This window comes from Schistocerca americana, chromosome 8, assembly GCF_021461395.2.
Source record: "Schistocerca americana isolate TAMUIC-IGC-003095 chromosome 8, iqSchAmer2.1, whole genome shotgun sequence".
Classification (NCBI taxonomy): domain Eukaryota; kingdom Metazoa; phylum Arthropoda; class Insecta; order Orthoptera; family Acrididae; genus Schistocerca; species Schistocerca americana.
Window position 1 is genome coordinate 447,647,977 of NC_060126.1, and position 23,773 is coordinate 447,671,749.

Sequence of the window (23,773 nt, forward strand, 5' to 3'; positions counted from 1 at the left end):
TGTTATGGGCCGGGAAGTACGAGCTTTCGCCCCCGCCGCCGTCCGCATCGCAGGGTATAAAACGGTGGACCGCCTTCTCGCTGGCCAGTCGCAAGCGGCCATCGCAGCATGAAGATCGCTCTGGTAAGTCTACATGTGTCCGCTGTACAGCCTTCAACCCCATCAGGGCGCCCCGCTATTCGTGACACCTTTGCTGTTTCTAATATCTCCATCTACATAAACCATGTGTCGGGTTTATCTTGGCCAGCGCCAAATAACTTTGTTGTCGAAAATCAAGATAAAAAGTATATCAATCAAAGGTTGCTCACAAATAACCTTATAGGTCGGACAACCACAGCTAAGAAACTTGTATATAATGTTACGGACAATCGAACAATTTAAAGTCAGAAATGGTAAAATAGTCTACATTAAAACTGAGTGAAAGTCGAAATCCGTAATAACTGTTTATTGTGTTTTCAATGTACGACGACCGGTTTCATAACCTGGAAGTATTTCATTAGGTCATATAAAACTAATACTTCATGTGCCACAAATTCCCGGGCACAAACGCACGTAAAGACGTCATTCTTCGGTAAGGTCCTGAATGAAAGGGCAGACGGACATCCTATCTGAACAACGAATGATGACTAATACATCTCCAAAACACAGTCGAAAGACGAACTTGGACAGCACATGACAATCCACGTATGGTAGGATAAAACCGTCGTCAAAATCCGCGGGAGAAACAAAGAATTAAAAGATACGCAGAGTCGTCAACATACTAAACAGTATATCACCACGCGTCAAATAGCCAGCGTTACAGCGCTAGCCACACACTGAATACTGTGTCACATTATGTAAATGTTTAACTTTTTTGAACCAAGATCTGAACAGTAGTACGTCTATTTTTAATAGCACCCACATTTTTTGTATGGAAATCCACTTCCTCTCCTCATTATCTGTTGAATAACGTATCCCAGTTTACCGTTCAGGGAAACATAAATATTCGATGAACTTGGCACAAAAGTGGTTACACGGAGTTCGGTAGCTCTTCCATTTACCGGTACTGAAATGAAATGATCGTATGGCATTGCGGGGAAGTCCTTTTTAGTTGACGCCACTTCGGCGACTTGCGAGTCAGTGATGATGGAGAACACGCAACACCCAGTCATTCCGAGGCAGAGAAAATCACTGACCCCGCCGGGAATCGAACCCGAGACCCCGTGCGCGGGAAGCGAAAACGCTACCGCAAGACCACGAGCTGCGGACTTTCCGCTACTGTCAGTAAACAAATGAAGATACAAGGACAATGCACATAAGTCATTCAGCCACCCGTCTTCAGTTGAGGACTTGTGTTAAAATAGTGTACACCAGTGTACACAAAACTTCAACTGAAAGTGGTTGGCTGATGCACTTTCCTTGTGTGTTCATTTGTTTGCTGACAATAGCTGCTTTTGATACCCTCCTTGCTCCGTCCGTCACTGGTTATTCTTTATGCCGAGGTAGCAGAATTCCTTAACTTCATCTACTCCGTGACTGTCAATCCTGGTGTTAAGTTTCTCGCTGTTGTTATCTCTTCTACTTATTACTTTCGTCTTTCTTCGATTTGCTCTCAGTCCATATTCTGTACTCATTAGACTGTTCATTCCATTCAGGAGATCATTAATTCTTCTTCACTTTTACTCAGAGTAGCAATGTCATCAGCGAATCATATCCTTGATATCCTTTCACCTTGAAGTTTAATTCCGCTCCTGAACCTTTCTTTTTATTTCCATCATTTCTTCTTCGATGTACAAATTGAACAGTAGCTCCGAAACACTGCATCCCTGTCTTATACCCTTTTTAATCCGAGCGCTTCGTTCTTGTTCGTACACTCTTATTTTTCCCTCTTGTTTCTTGTACATATTGTATATTACCCGTGTCTCCCTATAACTTTCCCCTATTTTTCTGAGAATTTCGAACATCTTGCACCACTTTACATTTTCAACGCCTTTAGCAGGTCGACAAATCCAATGAGCATGTCTTGATTTTTCTTTAGTCTTGCCTCCGTAATCAACCACGAAGTCAGAATTTCCTCTCTGGCGCCTTTACCTTTCCTAAAGACAAAATGATCGTCATCCAACACATCCTTACCTTTCTCATGGTAATTACGCTTTGTCCCAGTACAGGAGAGTAGAAGTTAGTTTTGTGGTATTTTTCAAAAACGCGATGTTTTCGTATAAGAAAGATAAGGTGCCATTCAAAATACATGTATTGCTGTTCTTATTCTCCTTTCTCTTGTACATTTGTCTCGCAACGGGGCGGGTTCGGCATGGTTATTAACGGATTTGTCGTGGTTAATTCAAGGAGTGCCCTTAATGTCGCCACCCAGTTTCCACCCGGGACGGAACGTGTGCACAACTGCCTGCGTGTAGTGTTATTCATATGAAAGTGAGCGAAAGTTTTTCAAAATTTTGCATATCGTGTAGTTATAGCGAGACGTGGGTACCAGTGCGGTATTCAGCTAGTGGAGATGTGGGAAATCGGTTGAAGACCACATCCAGGCTGGCCGGCATAACCGATCCAGTTCTGCGGCTCCTCCCCGTACCGGTTACGGAATATTAACACGCATTGCTATCCGGGCGGCTTAGACGTGTTGCTCTTCATACGACAGCTAAACAACATTTGCTTCATAAATTGGTCAAGATAAACTGGACAGTGTGTACATGCTCTGTACGCATTTGTACTACGGGTGGCGACGTATACTTTGTAACAGTAACTTATTAAATTTTGCACAGTGTATCTACATCGATATCCACATAGGTACTCCGGAAGCCACCGTACGGTGCGTGGCGGAGAGTACCCTGTACCACTACTTGTCGTTTCCTTTCCTGTTCCACTCGCGAATAGACGGAGGGGAAAACGACTGTCTGTACGGCTCTGTATGAGCCCTAATTTCTCGTACCTTATCTTCGTGGTCCTTACGCGCGATGTATGTTGCCAGCAGTAGAATCGTTCGGCAGGTAGCTTAAATGCCGGTTCTCTTAATTTTCTTAATAGTGTTTCCCAAAAAGAACGCCGCCTTCCCTCCAGGGATTCCCACTTCATTTCCCGAAGCACCTCCGTAACACTTACATTTTGTTCGAATGTACCGGTAACAGATCTAACAGCCCTCCTCTGAATTGCTTCAATCTGACAGTGTCAAATGCTTACCGGAAATCTAGAAATATGGAATGTGCCTGTTGGCCTTCATCCATAGTTTTCACCAAGTCATGTGAGAAAAGGGTAAGCTGAGTTTCGCACTAGCGATGTTGATTCATGGACATAAGCTGCTTAGCCTCAGGAAAGTTTATTATATTCGAACTAAGAAATTTTTAAATGATTCTGTAGCAAACAGAAGTCAGGGATATTGGTCTGTAATTTTGCTGGTCCGTTTTTCTACCTTCCGTATATATTGGAGTCACCCGCGTTTTTTTCCAGTCGCTTGGGGCTTTGTGCTGGACCGGAGATTCACGATAAATGCAACCTAGGTAAGGGGCCAATAACGTAGAGTACTTTTTGTAAAACTGAACTGGGATTACATCCGGATCTGGTGATTTATTTGTTTTCAAAACTTTTAGTTACTTCTCTAAGCCAGGTACGCTTATTTCTATGGCGTCCATACGGGAGTCTGTCCGATGGTCAAATGTCGGTATGTCTGTACGGTTCTCTTGCGTGAACGATTTCTTGAGCATGAAATTTATAACTTCGGCTTTAGTTTTGCTATCTTCAGCTGCCAGACTGGTCAACAAGGGACTGAATGGAAGTCTTAGACCCGCTTAGCGATTTCACGTGCGACCAGAATTTTCTCGGGTTCCTACCGGATCTTCCGCTAAGGTGTGACGGTGGTGGTCATTGTACGCTTCGCGCGTAGATGTTTTCACGGACGCACGAATCTCCACTAGTCTTCGCTTGTCTTCTATCGTGCGTCACCTTTTGAACGTAGACTCCAACAGCCTCTACTTCCTCAGCATCTTAGGAATTTCGTTATTTAACGTAGTATTACGAATACTTCGACGGTTTACAGATAAAATTGTGACAGTCGAAGTGTGTTTATTCGGAATGCCATTTGACTTCCCTTGCTGTGAAGCGACTAGTGAGTATTCATCAGAGCACCTCAAAATGCCCCCTAGCCTAAAAAGCCTTTATGTACACTCCTCGAGTACTGTGCTACCCGAATAGCTTTGTATAATGTGTAGGAGCTCATGCCCCTTTGGACACACCATTCAATAGTGAGGCTGTGTATGCCGCATCATCGTATGGTTGGGGCAGTTGGGTTAGAGAATGTGTGGGGAGTGAGACGGGGGGACACATCATGAGCTGTGTATGCCCGAACAGGCTGACACGTGAGAGGAGCTGACGTTGCTGCAGATACAGTTAACTTACTTACTCACCATGACTCATCGTAAGAAAACTACTGACATGTGAGGTGAGTCACGGGTAACAGCTAGTTAATCATAGGATAACACGCGTGACCGAGGCACGTCGTTTGGTAATTGTGCCTACAAAGCAGGGCAAGTTGCAGTTCGCCACTGCACGTCGCTGCCAGATAATTCATTCACAAATATCAGTCTGTGTTCTTGCACTCTGAAATCTTCCTTAACGTGTTCATGCATTGTAGACCGTAATACTTGAATTCATCTGCTGCTTTCCTGAAGTATTTCATCGGAGACTGCTCGTTTTCTTACATCTGCTACGCGAGCCTGTCTTTGACACTGTCCGAAACGCAAGCATGTTCCTCTCAGTCAAGCAGGTTTGCTTTATGAGGACCCTGCCACGGCAATCTCTCAACGCGATCGTTATCTCAGTCATCGTTTGCTCTGTTTGTCGGCGTTCGTTCACCCGCACACTCGTCACAATCGCTCTCCAACGGCGTGACTGCGTCCTCTCACATCAGCCGCTGCATTCATTGACGCGAGCAGCTCCCCTCAGGTATCGAACAGTCACTGACAGGGCGTCACACTTACGTCCAGTCGCTGTCGGTTAGGATCTTTTTGCGACCAGTATTACACGGCAGGTAGCGGTAGAGTATTTCTTGTTCAAACGTTGCAGAGTCCACGTTGACCTAACAATAAATCCAGAAACTTCATTCGTGGCATGTCCTCGGGCACGTACAGACACGATAGATTTTTCTGCTATTGTGTCACGTCTCTGCGTCCACCCGTCTTTACTGTGCTGATTCCACAGAAACCAGTGACACATAAACACACACACAATCACAACACTTCTCTGCCGGCCGTTGTGGCCGAGCGGTTCTAGGCACTTCAGTCTGGAACCGCGCGACCGTAACGGTCGCAGCTTCGAATCCTGCCTCCGCCATGGATGCGTGTGATGTCCTTACGTTAGTTAGGTTTAAGTAGTTCTACGTTCTAGGGGACTGATGACCTCAGATGTTAAGTACCGTAGTGCTCAGAGCCATTTGAACCACTTGAACAACACTTCTCTGGCATGACTTCCGTCATGGCTGGAAGACAACATGACAGCCTGCTATCATATCTACAGTAACTACACGGCTCAGAGCGACCATAGTGTTGTTTTAAAGATGTCACCAGTTTTTGTCCGGTGAGGTTGTTGTATCAATTAATTAAATAACATGTGCAGTAAGGCTACAATTCGGTTATGTCTAGGATATACAGCATACAGAACTGAAAAAGATAGAAAAGGTGACTCAGTTTCAAGGAAACTGCTTTCTGCTTCTCCTGACGAATTTTCTGATCTCTGAACTTTGTGGGACGTAGTTCATTTATTAGCATATTTCGTCCGAGCCACTTTTCTTGTACTACTGTCATTCTTTCCTCCTTTTGTTTGTTTCTGCGCAAGAGTTTCGACAGATGTTCGAGGTATTGAAGGCACATGTGAGTGAGGTCCTCAGAGTTAAATACCATAGGTGTAATGTGATTCATCAATGCCGCTGATGGGATACCGGGAAGATAAACGACATACTATCGAGGCAGTAGAAGGATTATTGTACTAAGTACAATTGAAAATATAAATCTAACGTACTGTGAAAGAAAGGCATCTGAGAATATAAAATATTAACAGTTCGTTTAGGAAAATAAGTTAATGTGCCAAGACTTCCCTAGTCTTATAACCTACGGCACAGAGAGATACGGCACTTAAATGCATAACTCATTTAGCGACTCCCAGAGGTATCATGGTGAAAAACACTGCTTCAGCTGTGTGATAAACAGTATTTATGAATCACCTAGTTTCATGACGCTGGGATCACATCTTCAGGGTTACATTTGTACATGAACAACAGCGAGACGTATAAATCCTGCTTCGGTTGAAATGTAATTTAACTGAACACGAAACTATATGGAAAAAGTATGTATTCAGGTTTATTTCATAACTTAGTTGAGGCGATAACCAAAAGACGACCCAACATTCTCTGTCCAACTGTAGTAAAAATGTTCATCAGTCAAGGCAAAATATGACAGAATGCAGGGCATATCATTTCGATAAATGGATGTAAAAGTATAAAACGACCTGGTAAAGTAAAATAGATCTCTAAAACCGGAGCCTTCCTAACTGTACGACAAGTAACGAAAGTTAAGTCTAGGTAAAATGTTGCTTACCAGATAGAGGCTCAGCAAGATAAAATAAAGACTGGTGAAACGGAAAATTAAAAATATTGTACAGCGATACCAAAGGTGTAACAATGCCGTGACGACATGAAGCACACGAAGGCCGCCAAGACTACAACTGAGCTGCAAGAACTTGTGTAGAGAGGCATGTTGAGAATAAGGCTAAGGTGCAAGATCAGGAGGAAGAGGCATGACCACGTCTAAAGTTGTGAAAGTTATTGCGATGGCTAGTAAATTTAAGTACATTTGTCTGGAATGAACTGATGAAAGCAAGATAGGAAATGTTTCACTGTATTCCTCATGCTGCAAAAGCACTTAGATGACAGACTGTTGCATGTCACTAGACATGGCCTGCACCTTAAGAGGTATGGGAACGGGAGGTTGGCAAAGCTTATAGGTGACACCATAGGTGGGGGTGGTGGGATCACTCATGGGAAAATTCCTGCAGTAGTGGGTGTTAGAGCTGCACCTTTTTTAGACTGAAGTCAGCTGATAGGTATTCCTGCTTAAGGGAAGTCTCTCTAACAAAGGAACCACTTTCGACAAAGCTTAGGTATCCGAGTAATGAGGGAATTAGTATATTTCATCAAAATATACGAGGTATTAGAGATAAAGTTTGTGAACTGCTTATAGATGTTGACTCTGAAATTATTGATATATCTTAACACTTCTTAAATAAGCAGATAATTCAGAAGCTTCCTTTACCAGGATACAGGTTGGCTGGCAGCTTTTCTAGGAGCTCTTTGCGGTGTGGGGGAGTAGCCATGTATGTGAAAAACGGCATCCTATTTGAGTCAACTGATGTTTCAACGTACTGCACTGTAAAGGTGTTTGAATGTTGTGCAGGTGTGGTTAAATTTAATGGAGCTAAACTTCTAACTGTTGTTATTTATAGATCCCCAGACTCCGATTTTACAACATTTTTGTTAAAGCTAGAGGAGGTTCTTGGTTCACTTTATAGGAAATGCAAAAAGGTAGTTATATGTGGTGACTTCACTATTAATTGTATAAGTGAGTGTGCAAGGAAAAGGATGCTGGTAGACCTCCTTAATTCATATAATCTTATGCAAACCGTATTCTTTCCAACGAGAGTGCAAGGGAACAGTAGAACAACCATAGACAACGTTTATGTTCATTCCTCATTACTACGAGGGCATTCTGTTAAGTGAATGGCCTTTCAGATCATGCTGCACTAGTTTTAACTCTAAAAGATTTTTGTGCTGCAACACGTGTTAAATATAGTCATCAACTGTTTAGGAAAGCTAATCCAGTTGTTGTACAGACCTTTGTAAACCTTATCAAGGAACAATTGTGGCAAGATGTTTATAGCGCTGATACAGTAGACGATAAATATAATGCTATTCTCAAGACTTTTCTCGTGCTCTTTGAAAGTTGCTTTCCGTTAGAACGTTAAAACAGGGTACTAGCACAAACAGAAACAGTCAAAATCTAAATGCAGCAGCCCATTACAAACAATATTGTAAGGTGCTTAAAAATGTTATTAGGAAGGCAAAAAGTATGTGGTATGCAGATAGAATAGCTAAGTCTCAGGATAAAATTAAAACCATATGGTCAGTCGCAAAGGAAGTGGCTGGTCTGCAGAGACAGGCCGAGGATATAGAGTCAGTGCGTAGTGGGAATGTCCATGTTACTCATAAGTCGCATATATGTACAGTATTTAATAATCACTTTCTGAATATACCAGGTGAACTAAATAGAAACCTAGTCCCAACAGGGAATCATATAGCGCTCTTAGAAAAAAGTGTTCCGAGACTGTTGCCTGAAATGTTCCTCCATGATACTGAAAGAGGGAGATTGAGTTAATAATTAAATCACTAAAGACCAAGAACTCTCATGGATATGATGGGGTATCTAGCAGAATACTGAAGTATTGTTCTATGTATGTTAGCCCAGTACTTAGCCACAACTATAACTTTTCCTTTAGGAGTGGTCGGTTTCCTGACTGATTAAAGTACTCGGTATTGAAGCCACTTTATAAAAAGGAAGACAGGGATAATGTTGACAATTTTAGACCTATTTCTATGCCATCGGTGTTTGCTAAAGTTATCGAGAAGGTTGTATATACAAGGTTACTGGAGCATTTAAATTCACATAATTTGCTGTCAAATGTTCAGTTTGGTTTTAGAAATGGTTTAACAACTGAAAATGCTATATTCTCTTTTCTCTGTGAGGTTTTGGACGGATTAAATAAAAGGTTGCGAACGCTAGGTGTTTTCTTTGATTTAACGAAGGCTTTTGATTGTGTTGACCACAAAATGTTACTGCAGAAGTTGGACCATTATGGAGTAAGGGGTGTAGCTTACAGTTGGTTCACCTCTTACTTTAAGAACAGAAAGCAGATGGTAATTCTCCGCAATATTGAGAGTGGTAGTGATGTTCAGTCCCAATGGGGCACTGTTAAGTGGGGCGTTCCCCAAGGGTCGGTTCTGGGGCCACTGCTGTTTCTTATTTATATAAATGATATTTATAGTATTACAGGTGATTCAAAAATATTTCTGTTTTCTGATTACACCTGCTTGGTAGTGAAGGATCTTGTGTGTAATATTGAAACAGTATCAAATAATATAGTTCATGAAATAAGTTCGTGGCCTGTGGAAAATAATTAGATGCTAAATCACAGTAAGACTCAATTTTTACAGTTTCTAACTCACAATTCAACACGAACCGATATTTTGATCAGACAGAATGGGCATATTATAAGCGAGACGGAACAGTTCAAGTTCCTACGCATTCGGATGGATAGTAAGCTGTTGTGGAAAGCTCATGTCCAGGATCTTGTTCAGAAACTAAATGCTGCTTTATTTGCCATTAGAACAGTATCTGAAATAAGTGACACTTCAACACGAAAAGTAGTCTACTTCACATATTTTCATACTCTTATGTCGTATGGTATTATTTTTTGAGGTAATTCTTCTGATTCAAAAAGGGTATTTTTGGCTCAAAAACGGGCTGTTTGAGCTATATGTGGTGTAAGTTCGAGAACCTCTTGTCGACCCCTATTCAATAGTCTGGGAATTCTGACATTGCCCTCACAGTATATATTTTCTTTAATGTCGTTTGTTGTTAGCAACATTAGTCTATTTCCAAGAGTTAGCAGCTTTCACTCAGTTAATACTAGGCAGAAATCAAATCTGCATGTGGAATGCACTTCCTTGACTCTTGTGCAGAAAGGAGTGCAGTATTCTGCTGCATCCATTTTCAATAAGCTACCACAAGAACTCAAAAATCTTAGCAGTAGCCCAAACTCTTTTAAGTCCAAACTGAAGAGTTTCCTCATGGCTCACTCCTTCTATTGTGTCGAGGAGCTCCTGGAAGAGCTAAAAAAATTAAGCAAATTCTAGTGTTACATTGTTGATTCTCTTTATTTAAACTTACGACTTGTCGCCTGAATATGTTTTTTATATTTCATTTTGTCTGTTTCTACTATCGTGTTATAATTTCATGTATTGACTCGTTCCATGACCATGGAGACTTCTCCTTAATTTGGTCCCACGGAACAATAAATAAATAAATAAAAATAAATAAATAAATAAAGATCAGTCAACAACTCAGGAAATTGACAAGATATTACTTCGATATTGAGAATGTTATAGCAGTGGTTAATAATTTTAAGTACAGGTGTCGGGGATGAATTGATCGAAGTGAGACAAGAAATGATTCAGTGGATTCCTCATGGTAAAAATCACTTTGATTACAGTCTGCTGGAAAATGAATGGGTGACTCAAGAAATGGGCAGGGAGTTACTTTGAAGTGTACCCCCGAAGATCATAAAGTCTGGAGAAGTCTGGAAGACCGATTAGTCGAATAGTGGACTAATAACGACTACCGCTACAGGTGATGATAAAGATGATATTTGAGTGTTGCGCTACAGCAATAAAGGAATCGATTTTGTCCTTCATAAGCTCTTTTGTACTTTTTGTGACTGGTTTGGTGTGCCCCGCCACCATTTTCGCTTCTGTACTTATCTTCATCCCGTGCTAGTACTTATACTCAGTGTGTTGATTTATTTGTTTGAAATATTCCAATTTCTTTCCACCACAACAAGTTTTTCGCTCAACGATCCTCTCTAGCATCCTGAAAGTTTTTCCCTGATACCGTAAAACATTTCTAACCAGCCACGCCCTTTTTGTAAATCAGTAAATCAGTGTTTTCCACCAATTCCTTTCCTTGTTGATTGATTGGAAAATCTATCCTTTTCTTACTAGTCGACATAATTTTCAGCACGCTTCTGTAAAGCAACCCTCAAACTTCTCTATTCTCTTCTTTCTGCGTTTCCCACAGTCCATGATTCCCCCGCATACAATACTATGCTTCAGACGTTCATTCTCAGGAATTTATTGCTCAACTAAAGAAGAACATTCAGTGACAACACTCCTTTATGTGAGGAATGCCCTCTTTGCCCGTACCAGCCTTGTTATTATGTCCTCCTTGCACCGTCTACCGTGTTTTACTTTGGTTCTGAGTTAACAGATTTCCCTCACCTTATCTACGCGGCCCCCAGTTTAAAGATGAAATTATCACTAATTTCATTTCTGATGCTTGTCAATAATTTCGTCTTTCATTTCCTCTCAGTCAATACTCTTTGCTCAGTAGGATATTTGGTCTCTTCAACGGGTCCAGTAAATCTTCCTCATTTTATCTGTGGATAATTGCCTCATCAGTAACTCATAACACAGTTATCCTGTCATCTTGAATTTTTATCACGCTTCCGAGCATTTTTTCGTTTCCTCTATTGCAAGTTAAATATGGAGGAGAAATACAATACCGTTTTACGGTCTTTCTAATTCGGGATATTTCTCTTGATTTTCCATATTATTGTTCCATCTTGGTTTCATATTAGCAGTTTTTCCCATTAGCGTGTATGTATTTTTTTGAAGATTTAAAGGTTCTTGCACCACTTTACATAAGCGAAGGGTTTTATAAGTCGACAAATCCTATGAAACTCTCTTGCTTTTATTTGTCTTGCTTCTGTAATACAACGCCACGTCTTACTCTCGTAAACGCAAAATAATGTCAGTTCGAACTTAATAAACTTTGTTGGGTTTATGTTCACCAATAAGCATGGTTTTAGAAAGCATCCCTCGACGAAACTCAGCTTGCCCTTTTCTCACTTGATGTACTGCGAACTACGGATGAAGGGCAACAAGCACATTCCGCATTTCTAGATTTCTGGAACACGTTTGACACGGTGCCCCGTTGCAGGCTGTTAACGAAGGTACGAGCAAAAGGAATAAGTTCCCAGATATGTGAATGGCTCGAAGACTTCTTAAGTAATGGAACTCAGTATATTGTCCTCGATGGCGAATGGTAATCAGAGACAAGGTTCAAAATGGCTCTGAGCACTATGGGACTTAACATCTGAGGTCATCAGTCCCCTAGAACTTAGAACTACTTAAACCTAACTAACCTAGAGACATCACACACATCCATACCCGAGGCAGGATTCGAACCTGCGACCATAGCGGTCGCGCGGTTCCGGACTGTAACGCCTAGAACCGCTCGGCCAACCCGGCCGGTTCAGAGACAGGAGTGTCCCAGGGAAGTGTGATTGGACCACTGTTGTTCTCTATATACATAAATGACTTGGTGGACAGGGCGGGCAGAAAACTGCGATTGTTTGGTGATGATGCTATGGTGTACGGTAAGGTGTAGAAGTAGAGTGAGTATAGGAAGATACAAGACGACTTGGACGAAATATCTATTGGTGTGATGAATGGTAGCTAGCTGTAATTGTGGAAAAATGTAAGTTAATGAGGATGAGTAGGAAGAACAAACCTGTAATGTTCGGATACAGTATTACTAGTGTCCTGGTTGATACATTCAAGTCGTTTAAATATCTGGGCGTAACGCTGCAAAGGGAGAACTGTAGTAAGAAAGGTGTATTGAGAGAATTTCACAAAAGTGTGGTTTACTTGTAAACGAGACTGAAAACAGGATGCTGGTGCGACCTATTCTTGAAAACTGCTCGAGTGTTTGGGATCCGTACCAGGTCGGATTGAAGGAAGACATCGAAGCAATTCAGCGGCGGGTTGCTAGATTTGTTACCGGTAGCTTGGAACGACACTAAGTGTTACGGAGATGCTGCGGGAACTCAAATGGGTATCCCTGGAAGGAAGGCGACGTTCTTTTCGAGGAACAGTTTTGGGAAAATTTTGAGAACCGGCATTTGAAGCTGATTGCCGGACTATTCTACTGCAGCCAACATACACTGCGTGTAGAGACCACGAAAATAAGAAAAGAGAAATTAGGGTTCATGCGGAGGCATAAAGACAGTCGTTTCTCTCTCTCTGTTTGCGAGTGGAACAGGAAACGAGATGACTAGTAGTGGTAGAGGGTACCCTCCGCCACACACTGTACGGTGGTTTGCGGAGTATCTATGTTGCTGTAGACGTAAATTAATGAGAAGATTTCAAAAATTAAGTTATGACAATATTATGGCTGGCCAAGTAACTTTTACTGAATGTTACACTACACTTTAAAATGACAAATATGCATGGCACTATTTCATCAACATAGTCACCAAGTCTCCGTGAATACCAGTCAGAATGTTCTACAAATCGTTCAGTTCCCCGACGATATAAAATCCGCTCCTTAGCCACAAGAGCTGTAGAAAACCACTGTGAGAACATCTTCATCGTTGGAAAATCTCTTTCCCCCAACAACGAATTTCAGTTTGCCGAAGAGATGGTAATCGCATGGTGCAAGATCTTCTTTCCTTCTGTATCAGCATTACCGTAAGTCTATCCGGCTTTCTTCAAATTGTTGGAGCCAGTTCACTACGGCTGGAGTCGACACTGCACTTGGATCATAGACTGCCAGAATGGTTCATATGGCTCTGAGCACTATGGAACTTAACATCTGAGGTCATCTGTCCCCTAGACTTAGAACTACTTAAATCTAACTGTCCTAAGGACAGCACACACGTCCACGCCCGAGGCAGGATTCGAACCTGCGACCGTAGCAGCAGGGCGGTTCCGGACTGAAGCGCCTAGAACCGCTCGGCCACAACAGATTGCCAGAATTTAACGGTTAATCTGTGTGCAATTTAGACGTTTTGCGCACGAGAATCGTACAGGTGGTGCACGAAAAACGGGCCACAATACAGACCGCTCGCCAATTACGCACTAATTGTTGCCCACTACGAGTAGATAGTGTAGTGACTTGGCAAGACAGCCAAGCCGCTAGGAGGAAGCCGAAAGGCACGTGTTTAAGCTCACGCAGGCTGGCGTGAGGTCTGGAACAGTTAAAGGCTCTGAGCACTATGGGACTTAACAGCTATGGTCATCAGTCCCCTAGAACTTAGAACTACTTAAACCTAACTAACCTAAGGACAGCACACAACACCCAGCCATCACGAGGCAGAGAAAATCCCTGACCCCGTCCGGGAATCGAACCCGGGAACCCGGGCGTGGGATGCGAAAACGCTACCGCACGACCACGAGATGCGGGCACAGTTAAAGGAGTTGAGTCTAGTAAATACACTCCTGGAAATGGAAAAAAGAACACATTGACACCGGTGTGTCAGACCCACCATACTTGCTCCGGACACTGCGAGAGGGCTGTACAAGCAATGATCACACGCACGGCACAGCGGGCACACCAGGAACCGCGGTGTTGGCCGTCGAATGGCGCTAGCTGCGCAGCATTTGTGCACCGCCGCCGTCAGTGTCAGCCAGTTTGCCGTGGCATACGGAGCTCCATCGCAGTCTTTAACACTGGTAGCATGCCGCGACAGCGTGGACGTGAACCGTATGTGCAGTTGACGGACTTTGAGCGAGGGCGTATAGTGGGCATGCGGGAGGCCGGGTGGACGTACCGCCGAATTGCTCAACACGTGGGGCGTGAGGTCTCCACAGTACATCGATGTTGTCGCCAGTGGTCGGCATAAGGTGCACGTGCCCGTCGACCTGGGACCGGACCGCAGCGACGCATGGATGCACGCCAAGACCGTAGGATCCTACGCAGTGCCGTAGGGGACCGCACCGCCACTTCCCAGCAAATTAGGGACACTGTTGCTCCTGAGGTATCGGCGAGGACCATTCGCAACCGTCTCCATGAAGCTGGGCTACGGTCCCGCACACCGTTAGGCCGTCTTCCGCTCACGCCCCAACATCGTGCAGCCCGCCTCCAGTGGTGTCGCGACAGGCGTGAATGGAGGGACGAATGGAGACGTGTCGTCTTCAGCGATGAGAGTCGCTTCTGCCATGGTGCCAATGATGGTCGTATGCGTGTTTGGCGCCGTGCAGGTGAACGCCACAATCAGGACTGCATACGACCGAGGCACACAGGGCCAACACCCGGCATCATGGTGTGGGGAGCGATCTCCTACACTGGCCGTACACCACTGGTGATCGTCGAGGGGACACTGAATAGTGCACGGTACATCCAAACCGTCATCGAACCCATCGTTCTACCATTCCTAGACCGGCAAGGGAACTTGCTGTTCCAACAGGACAATGCACGTCCGCATGTATCCCGTGCCACCCAACGTGCTCTAGAAGGTGTAAGTCAACTACCCTGGCCAGCAAGATCTCCGGATCTGTCCCCCATTGAGCATGTTTGGGACTGGATGAAGCGTCGTCTCACGCGGTCTGCACGTCCAGCACGAACGCTGGTCCAACTGAGGCGCCAGGTGGAAATGGCATGGCAAGCCGTTCCACAGGACTACACCCAGCATCTCTACGATCGTCTCCATGGGAGAATAGCAGCCTGCATTGCTGCGAAAGGTGGATATACACTGTACTAGTGCCGACATTGTGCATGCTGTGTTGCCTGTGTCTATGTGCCTGTGGTTCTGTCAGTGTGATCATGTGATGTATCTGACCCCAGGAATGTGTCAATAAAGTTCCCCTTCCTGGGACAATGAATTCACGGTGTTCTTATTTCAATTTCCAGGAGTGTAAGTACGTAGCTTCTGGAGTACTTAACTTTATTCCATAATTGGTAAACATCGGTCTGACGGTACATGCATCACAAGATAAATAGCAAATGATAATGGCGCCTTTCTAGGTCGTAGCAAATGACGTAGCTGAAGGCTATGCTAACTATCGTCTCGGCAAATGAGAGCGTAATTTGTCAGTGAACCATCGCTAGCAAAGTCGGCTGTACAACTGGGGCGAGTGCTAGGACGTCTCTCTAGACCTGCCGTGTGGCGGCGCTCGGTCTGCAATCACTGATAGTGGCGACACGCGTGACCGACGTATACTACGGGACCGCGGCCGATTTAAAGGCTACCACCTAGCAAATGTGGTGTCTGGCGGTGACACCACAAATAGGACAACAAACAGATAAACATGTAATAATTAGATAACAAAGAAATAGTGACAATACGAAATGTAGCCGCAATAGCTTGAAAACAATAGACGACAATTTGCGGGCTTCAGTGATCAGTCTAGTAGTCAGGGCCGGTTTTTCGTGCTCCACACTGCCCTAATCCGCGTACCTCATTTTTGGAGACCGTTTCCAGTAGCCACCCCACTTCACACCCACACAGTAATGCACATGTCATATGTACCGTAGCAGAACTGTCTCTGCAAGAAACCCAGAAAATGTGAGCTCTTCCGGCAATGAGCATCCCTAATTGCGCAATGGTGTTTGCATGGGACAACCTGTGTAACTAACTCCCTAACGTCTCTAGTTAAGATGTGTCATCAGTTTTCTTTTCTATTTTTCTGTTTATTAATCCCGAATACCTTTAGTAATTTTATGAAGACGTGTATGAATGCAGCTACAGAAGCTGTAGTCAATTTCCATGTAGCATCAACCGTATGTGATTGGGTGGTGCACAGACGGCGTCGCTAACAGTGTCGCTTCTTCTCCGTCCAGGTGCTGGCGGCCACTCTCGTGGCGGTGGTGAGTGGTGGCGTCATCCACGGCCACGCGCCTCCACCACCCCCCCCACCTCCACCCCCACCACCACCACCTCAGCACGAGATCATCTACGACTATGTGGTAAGTATGTGACGGCTTGCGGGTACCTGCATTCATGGCAGCTGTCAAAAATTTTGAAGAATTCTACAGTGTGTGTTACCGTTAACTAGAAACAAAATAATGCTAATAAGCGCAGTTTGGTACATCAGCAAAGAAAAGAAAAACCATTTATAGAAAGAAAAGTTTGCCTTATTTCTGCATGCAGCCACCTACTTTTGCCATCAATATCGATAAGAGATTTTCACTGTATTTGTTTTTTCCGGATGCAGCCTCGTAATTCTGTCACCAATTTCGGCCAGAGGTTTTCACTGAATTTTTATGTAGTTATCTCTTCCAAACTATTCAAAAGAGCCTCAATGGACAGGAAATGATAGCCAACCACTTGCAAAATACATGTTTCTTAAACATTGACCATGATTTCTACATGTGATTCTAGAGTTTCTCCCGGCGTATTTGATAATCAAAATATCCACGGGTATGCTGCCGGTCTATAGTGACCAACGGGCACAATATTTCGGCGATCATACATGTCGCCATCATCAGGTGAACTGACGGACTGAGCTCCTGTGAACGTGCCGGCACGGAGATCCGTACGCTATGGCGGCACGTTTACAGGAACTCAGTCCGTCAGTTCACCTGATGATGGCGACATGTATGATCGCCGAAATATTGTGCCCGTTGGACACTATAGACCGGCAGCATACCAGTGGATATTTTGATGATTTCTACAGTTTTAATACTGTATTCTACACAAGGTATTGTACATATTAATAAATATTGGAGCATTGTTCGTAGAACAGATATAGTGCCATTACAATAAATAAAATACGGGAAATACAAGTAATGTAAGTGAAGCATACTCACGCAGAGCCACACATTATCTACGTCCAACGTGTAGTCGTTGACTCTGTCTGGCAAATATGTCATCCACTCAGTCACCACTTAAAGTACATGATTTGTAGTAGCTCTCTACTGTAGAGTTTTACCTCAAAACTTTTAAAACACCACATGTATGACAACGGATCCAAAAACGCATGGGTGTCACTTGAAAGATTTGTATATATATGATATTTAAATTCAAAAGATTCTGTCGTGAAGATGATGACTTCCTCGTGTAATGAAAGTTCTTTCCTCCAAGACAAGTTTTCAAGTTGGAAAGTACCCCTAAATCTCTTGTAGCTGTATGAGGAGAATAAGATGGACGAGAGGCCGGGTAAAATACCAGCTGATTCTTGCTTCGATTCTGTGACAACTGTTGGCGAGCTGTATTGTGAAAGAACATTTTCTTGTGCATCATTCTTATTTGATGTCCGAACTATGGAATATTGAAGCCTAAAAACGAGTAGCTATGGTTCTGTCTTTGGCAAACAATTATGTCAGCGTAGTAACACTCTTGGAATTGGGGACGCCATCGCCTTGCAGTCGAAAAGTCGGTCTTCCATTTCTTTGGTGCTCTCCTTTACCACCTTCATGATACTCACCTGCACTCCAGTCACCTCCAGTGATCTGGGTATCTTCGTTGGTGATTGATCTGAACGGAGCCTAAATTTTGTCAGAAATACCGAAATATTCGTCCTTATCTGTTCTTGATTAGCAGTCACTTCACCAAGACCCCACTTGGCTTTACGAATTAAATGTTTCTTGCAGGATATTTGTACCTATTGATTTTAAATCTATACAATAAAATCGTTTCTCACAGTTCCTTTCTGTTCAAGTCTGTTACCGTATCCTAAAGGTTTGCAACGTGTGGCCACCTCTGATGTCCTCAATGAAACTCATTATTCCCAAATAGCCTTCAGCGCCAGTGCTGATTTCGCATGAACTTTATCCAATTCCGTTTTCGTCTGTGCAGCTGTCTCAGTCTTTATGGTCTTTTACCTGTATCTGCAGAATCACATCACACGCTGAAAAGGCCTGCCCGCCTACAAACTACACGTCGCGCCTGATCTGATACGTATGCTTACCAACACCGATGAAAGTCAATTTCTTTTTCTTTTATCGTTGATATATACGTGGCTTACGAACTCAGCCCACAAACTGTAGGACAACACGTGACTGTCTCGTCAGTCCTTGATTGGCGACCTTTCACCGTATGCTGTCGTCTGTACGAAATAGTCTTCTCATAGGTATTTACGCAATGCAGACTGTTGACTAATATCCTGAATAGCCTGCTGCTTAGTTTTTCAATATCAGTGCGACTCTGCTGTGAGCCTCTCGCCTATGCTTGGTTGGTACTCTTCCATCATATCCTTTAGCTGTCAGTGGACTAGCGACTGACTGTTGATCACTGAACTAACACCATCGTCAAGCCTCACTAGTTGTATGGCTGTGACAAGAGCGTCACATACCTGCATCATTGGTCTTCTTCTAGCATATGCTATCATCTGTCTGCAGTTCCTAGCTGACGGGGACTGTCCACTGACAAGTGATCGTATGTTGAGCAGGCGACTTACCAAGACCTCACTACCAATATGTCAGTCTGCTGAGTATGTCTACGACGGCCAGTTGGAGTGCTCCCACCATTTACCTGTCTGCATTCTGTAGCTAACAAGGGCCAAGTCACTGACAACTGATCACTGTGCTGAATAGACCTACCCTCAGGTCTCCACTACCGGGAGGGCGTCGCCAACGATTGTTCCCTACCTCTCATGAAGTGCTGCCCGTCATTTCTAGTATCTGTCTGACGATGGGACGCTGTGCTGTAGTAAGCAGCAGTATCCTCTAGTTGTAAATAGTGCTGTATTATGTGAGGATCTCATTCACTCCTGGTTGAATATCATTTAGTGTGTGCCACCCTTCATTCCCAGCTCCTAGCCGACATGGGGCGAGTCCTTGATGATAGACCACTGTGCTTAGGACCAGCATAATACAGTCCTCACTAGATGTAGGATTTCGTTGCAGTTATTTCAACTGTTCGTAGTTGGATGTCTTACACAACCCTTCCACACCAGAACCTAGTCGAGAGGTGGCTAGCCTCTGAAGATAGAACATTAAGCTTAGTAACATCATCTTATAGTAGGACTATTTTAAGACGATCTCAACTATTTCTGGCTAGATATCTCACTCCATATGCTGTCCTTTATTCCCAGTGCATGGCTGACAGGTGACCAGTCTCTGATGAAGGACTATGCTGAGTTACACAATCTTCCTTCAGTTTTCACTATCAGTAGCGCTGTGCTGCGAAATCACGACCGTGCCTGGTCCTACATCCTACACCAGAGCCTAGACGACAGGTGACCAGCCCCTGACGATGCAACACTGTGTTGGCAGGCCCCAGCTCACTACCAGTACGACTATGCTGTGAAGGACTCCCACACGGGAGACCACAAGGAGCAGTGGGAGACTCGTGAGGGGGACACGGTGCGTGGAGCGTACAGTCTGGCCGATGCGGATGGCACCATCCGAATCGTCGAGTACACCGCCGACCCCCACAACGGATTCAACGCCGTAGTCAAGAGGGTGAGTACCGTATACACCACTACACGAGCCAAACACCACATGCATTAGTGATGTCACTTGCTCCGTAATACGACCCTTGTAAATTACTCAGATCGCTAACTAACAGTACTGCAGCTAGCAGTAAATGAAAATCGAGGGCAAATTTGGGAAAGCAATTAATGTTCAAATAGAAGAAATAAAAACTTCAAGGTTTTACGATGACATAGTAATTCTCTCAGAGAACTTTGAAGATTGGACTGATAAATTGGTTATTGACAAAATGCTGAATCAGATTGTTGAGAAAAGGTATTTATGCCACAATTTGACTAATAGAACAGATAAGGTGATGGGTGATCCACAGCATCAAGCAATAGTTAGTTTGGTAATGGAGGAAACTACAAGGGATAAATATGGCAAGGAACATCAAGGACTGACTACAACAAATTGGTACTGATGGATGTATCTAGTGTTAACTATGCAGAAGTGGAAGGGTTTAAACAAGACAGACTAGCTGGAGGGCTCCATCAGACCAGCCTTAAGACTAAAGACCAGTCCATAACAACAACAGCAATGCGCAGGTGACCAGAATAACAGATACATAATGTCTACACTAAAGCTGTTGTTTCTGTGGCACTTGGGCGTAAAACTGATTCCCAGTAGTCTTCTACCTGCTGTGTGGTGTGTCACGTGCCTCTGTCCCGCAGGTGGGACACCCCCTGCCGCCGCCCCCACAGCCGCCCACGCTGCCGCCGCCACCACCACCTCCACCGGCGCCCCACGGCCCGCTGCCGCTGCCCGTCCACCCCTGAGGATGAGCACCGACTCCGACATCGGAACACTGAAACCGACGACCCAGCGCGTTCATCGGCCACCGAGAATATTTCTTCTTCCTTCTCTTCCTTATCCCTTTCCTACTCGCTTATACAGCTACCGCTGACGCTAAAAAAACTCATGTGTGATACGTGTGTGTGACAATCACGCCAGGGAACTGTACATATCGACGACTCCATGCGATGATATAATGACAGACGTGAATTGTTATTGTATTTATTTGTTGATACATTGAACAAAGTAACAGTTAAGTAGTTTTTTATATGACAAGTTGTATTTATTAGTGTTTTTATAAAACTGAATAAAGTGTTGGTTCACTAAACCATTTTGTCTATTTCATACACTCATGCTCATAAATTAAGGATAACTGCAGCATGTGGTGCCACACAACTGCAGAAAACTGGCGCTGATAGCATAGGCACATAGGGAACACACACGACACAGGTCTGTAAGTCCGTGGTATTGGTGATAAGTTGAGAAAACCTTCCCGAAACACATGGTCTACAAAACGGCACTGTCTCCTGAGCATGTACCCCGACATCAGTGTGGGATATGATCACCATGCACACGTACACATGCTGCACAACGGGTTGGTAAACTCTGGTTCAGGTGGTAGAGCAGCTGTTGGGGTATAGCCTCCCATTCTTGCGCCAGTGCCTGTCGGAGCCCCTGAAGTGTCGTAGGGATTTGAAGTTGTGGAACAATACGCCGGCCGAAAGCATCCCAGGCGTGCTATATGGGGTTTAGGTCTGGAGAACAGGCAGGTCACTCCATTCGCCTGATATCTTCTGTTTCAAGGTACTCCTCCACGATGGCAGCTCGGTGGGGCCGTGCGTTGTCATCCATCAGGAGGAAGGTGGGACCCACTGCATGCCTGAAAAGGCGGACATGCTGGAGCAAAATGACGCCCCGATACACCTGACCTGTTACAGTTCCTCTGTCAAAGACATGCAGGGATATACGTGCACCAAACATAATCCCACCCCACACTATCAAACCACGACCTCCATACAGGTCCCTTTCAAGGACATTAATTAATTTATTTATTTTTTATTTATTGATTTATTTAACCTGGCAAGATTAGGGCCATCAGGCCCTCTCTTACATCTAACCAGGCATTCTACTTATTTTACATTCATACGTTTTAGTAGGCATGTTAAGCTACATCTAGTACAAAAAGTGAAATAAACAATTAGAAAGGTACACCTGGAAAAATACATACATATAGAGTTTATATTCGTAGATCATAAGTACTGTTACAATAAGACATTATTGAAGAGACAGATTTGAGATAGGAGTGCTGGCAGCAAGGAGTATGAGGGAGACTCATGGTGAAGGGAGGAGAAGAATAGAGAGACATGATGAAACATAATTAAAGAAATATAAAGGAAAAGAAGATTGCCTGGCTAATAGAGATATATGAAGGGGAAGGCATCTCAGGAGCAAGATAGGAGACGCTAGCTTTGCTATTTGACAGATGAGAGGATTGGCCTGGTACATTAATTTTGTGGAGAACTTTATGAGGATGATAGTAGGAAATGCTTCAACTTCTTCTTAAAAGCAGCAGGAGATTGAATTTTGCGCAAGGTAAGGGGCAGTTTGTTCCAGAGGCGGACAGCGACAACTGAGAAGGAGTTTGCAAAAGTTTTTGTTTTGTGAGTGGGCACAGTTAGGATACCAAATAAGAGTGACCTCGTGTTTCGATTATGATGGCATGACAGGTTTTTAATCTCTGAAGCAAGGTACTGGGGTGCTTGCGCGACGAGGAGTCTGTGAAGTAGACATAGAGTGTGGTAGTCACGCAATTTGTCCGGCCGCAGCCACTTTAGCTCGGAGTATGAAGCACTAACATGATCATATCGGTGAATGTTGCAGGTGTAACGCACACAGGCATTCATGGTTAGCTCTAGCCGTCTTTTGTTTTCACTACTCGTGCCTTGTTGAATCACATCACAATAGTGGAGGTTCGGTAGAACGAGTGCTTGCACGAGCTGGCGTTTCAAGTCCTGTGGAAATATGATCCGAAACTTTTTGAGAGCATAGAGACAAGCAGATGTCTTTCGGCACACTGCGACTGTATTCTCCGCCCAGTTGAGATGCTCATCCAAAGTTACACCCAAGTTCTTCACTGTTTTCTGATATGGTATTGGAGTACCGTCGAGCAGAATAGGAGGTAGCCGTTCGCGGAAATCTGAACTTATTAATTTCTGATGGGCTATTAAGATTACTTGCGTCATTTTTGCATTTAGTTTAAGCCCCAGGCTTTTCGCCCATGTCACTACCGAAGACAGATCATCATTCATCTGAGCGATTGCAGTGTTTACGTCTTCAGGTCTGACGCTTAGGTAGAGCTGGAGGTCGTCGACATAGAAATTATATTTACAGGAGGACAGAACCGACGAAATATCGTTGACATATAAAGAAAACAAAAGTGGTCCTAAGACTGATCCTTGTGGCACTCCCGAGGAAACATGCTTCCAGGAAGATTTTTCATTTACGCAGACAACACATTGCTGTCTGTCTTTTAAGTAGCTTTCAAACCATCTCATTGCACTATCAGAGAAATTAAGCTGTTGCATTTTTCTGAGCAATATGTCAAAGTTAACAGTGTCAAAAGCTTTGCCGAAGTCCAGTAGCGTCAATATTGTTGCCTTTCGATTGTCGATGGCACATTTCAGGTCATCTGTTACTTTAATTAGAGCAGTGTTTGTGCTGTGATGTTTACGGAAACCGGATTGAAATTTGTCATATAGGCTGAATTCATCCAAGTGTTCAGTGATTTGGTCATGAACAATATATTCGAGTGCTTTGGAAACAGCAGGCAGTATGCTAATTGGTCGGTAATTACTAGGCAGTTGCGGGTTTTCGATCTTAGGGATGGGTCGAATTATGCTTCTTTTCCATGCAGTGGGATATATTCCGTTCACGAGGGAAAAATTAAATATGTCTGTTAAGACAGGTACTAAGAT

At 43.9% G+C, this 23,773-nt stretch overlaps 1 protein-coding gene across 1 annotated transcript; it reads left to right on the forward strand.

Moving 5' to 3' along the window:
- Positions 1-108: 108 nt before the first annotated feature.
- Positions 109-21,100, forward strand: LOC124545911 (cuticle protein 7-like). The gene is made up of 4 exons (XM_047124872.1): positions 109-123; positions 16,431-16,556; positions 19,806-19,994; positions 20,678-21,100. Exons 1-4 carry the CDS (start codon positions 109-111, stop codon positions 20,780-20,782), a joined length of 435 nt encoding a protein of 144 aa, XP_046980828.1. The 3' UTR covers positions 20,783-21,100.
- The last annotated feature ends 2,673 nt before the right edge of the window (positions 21,101-23,773 follow it).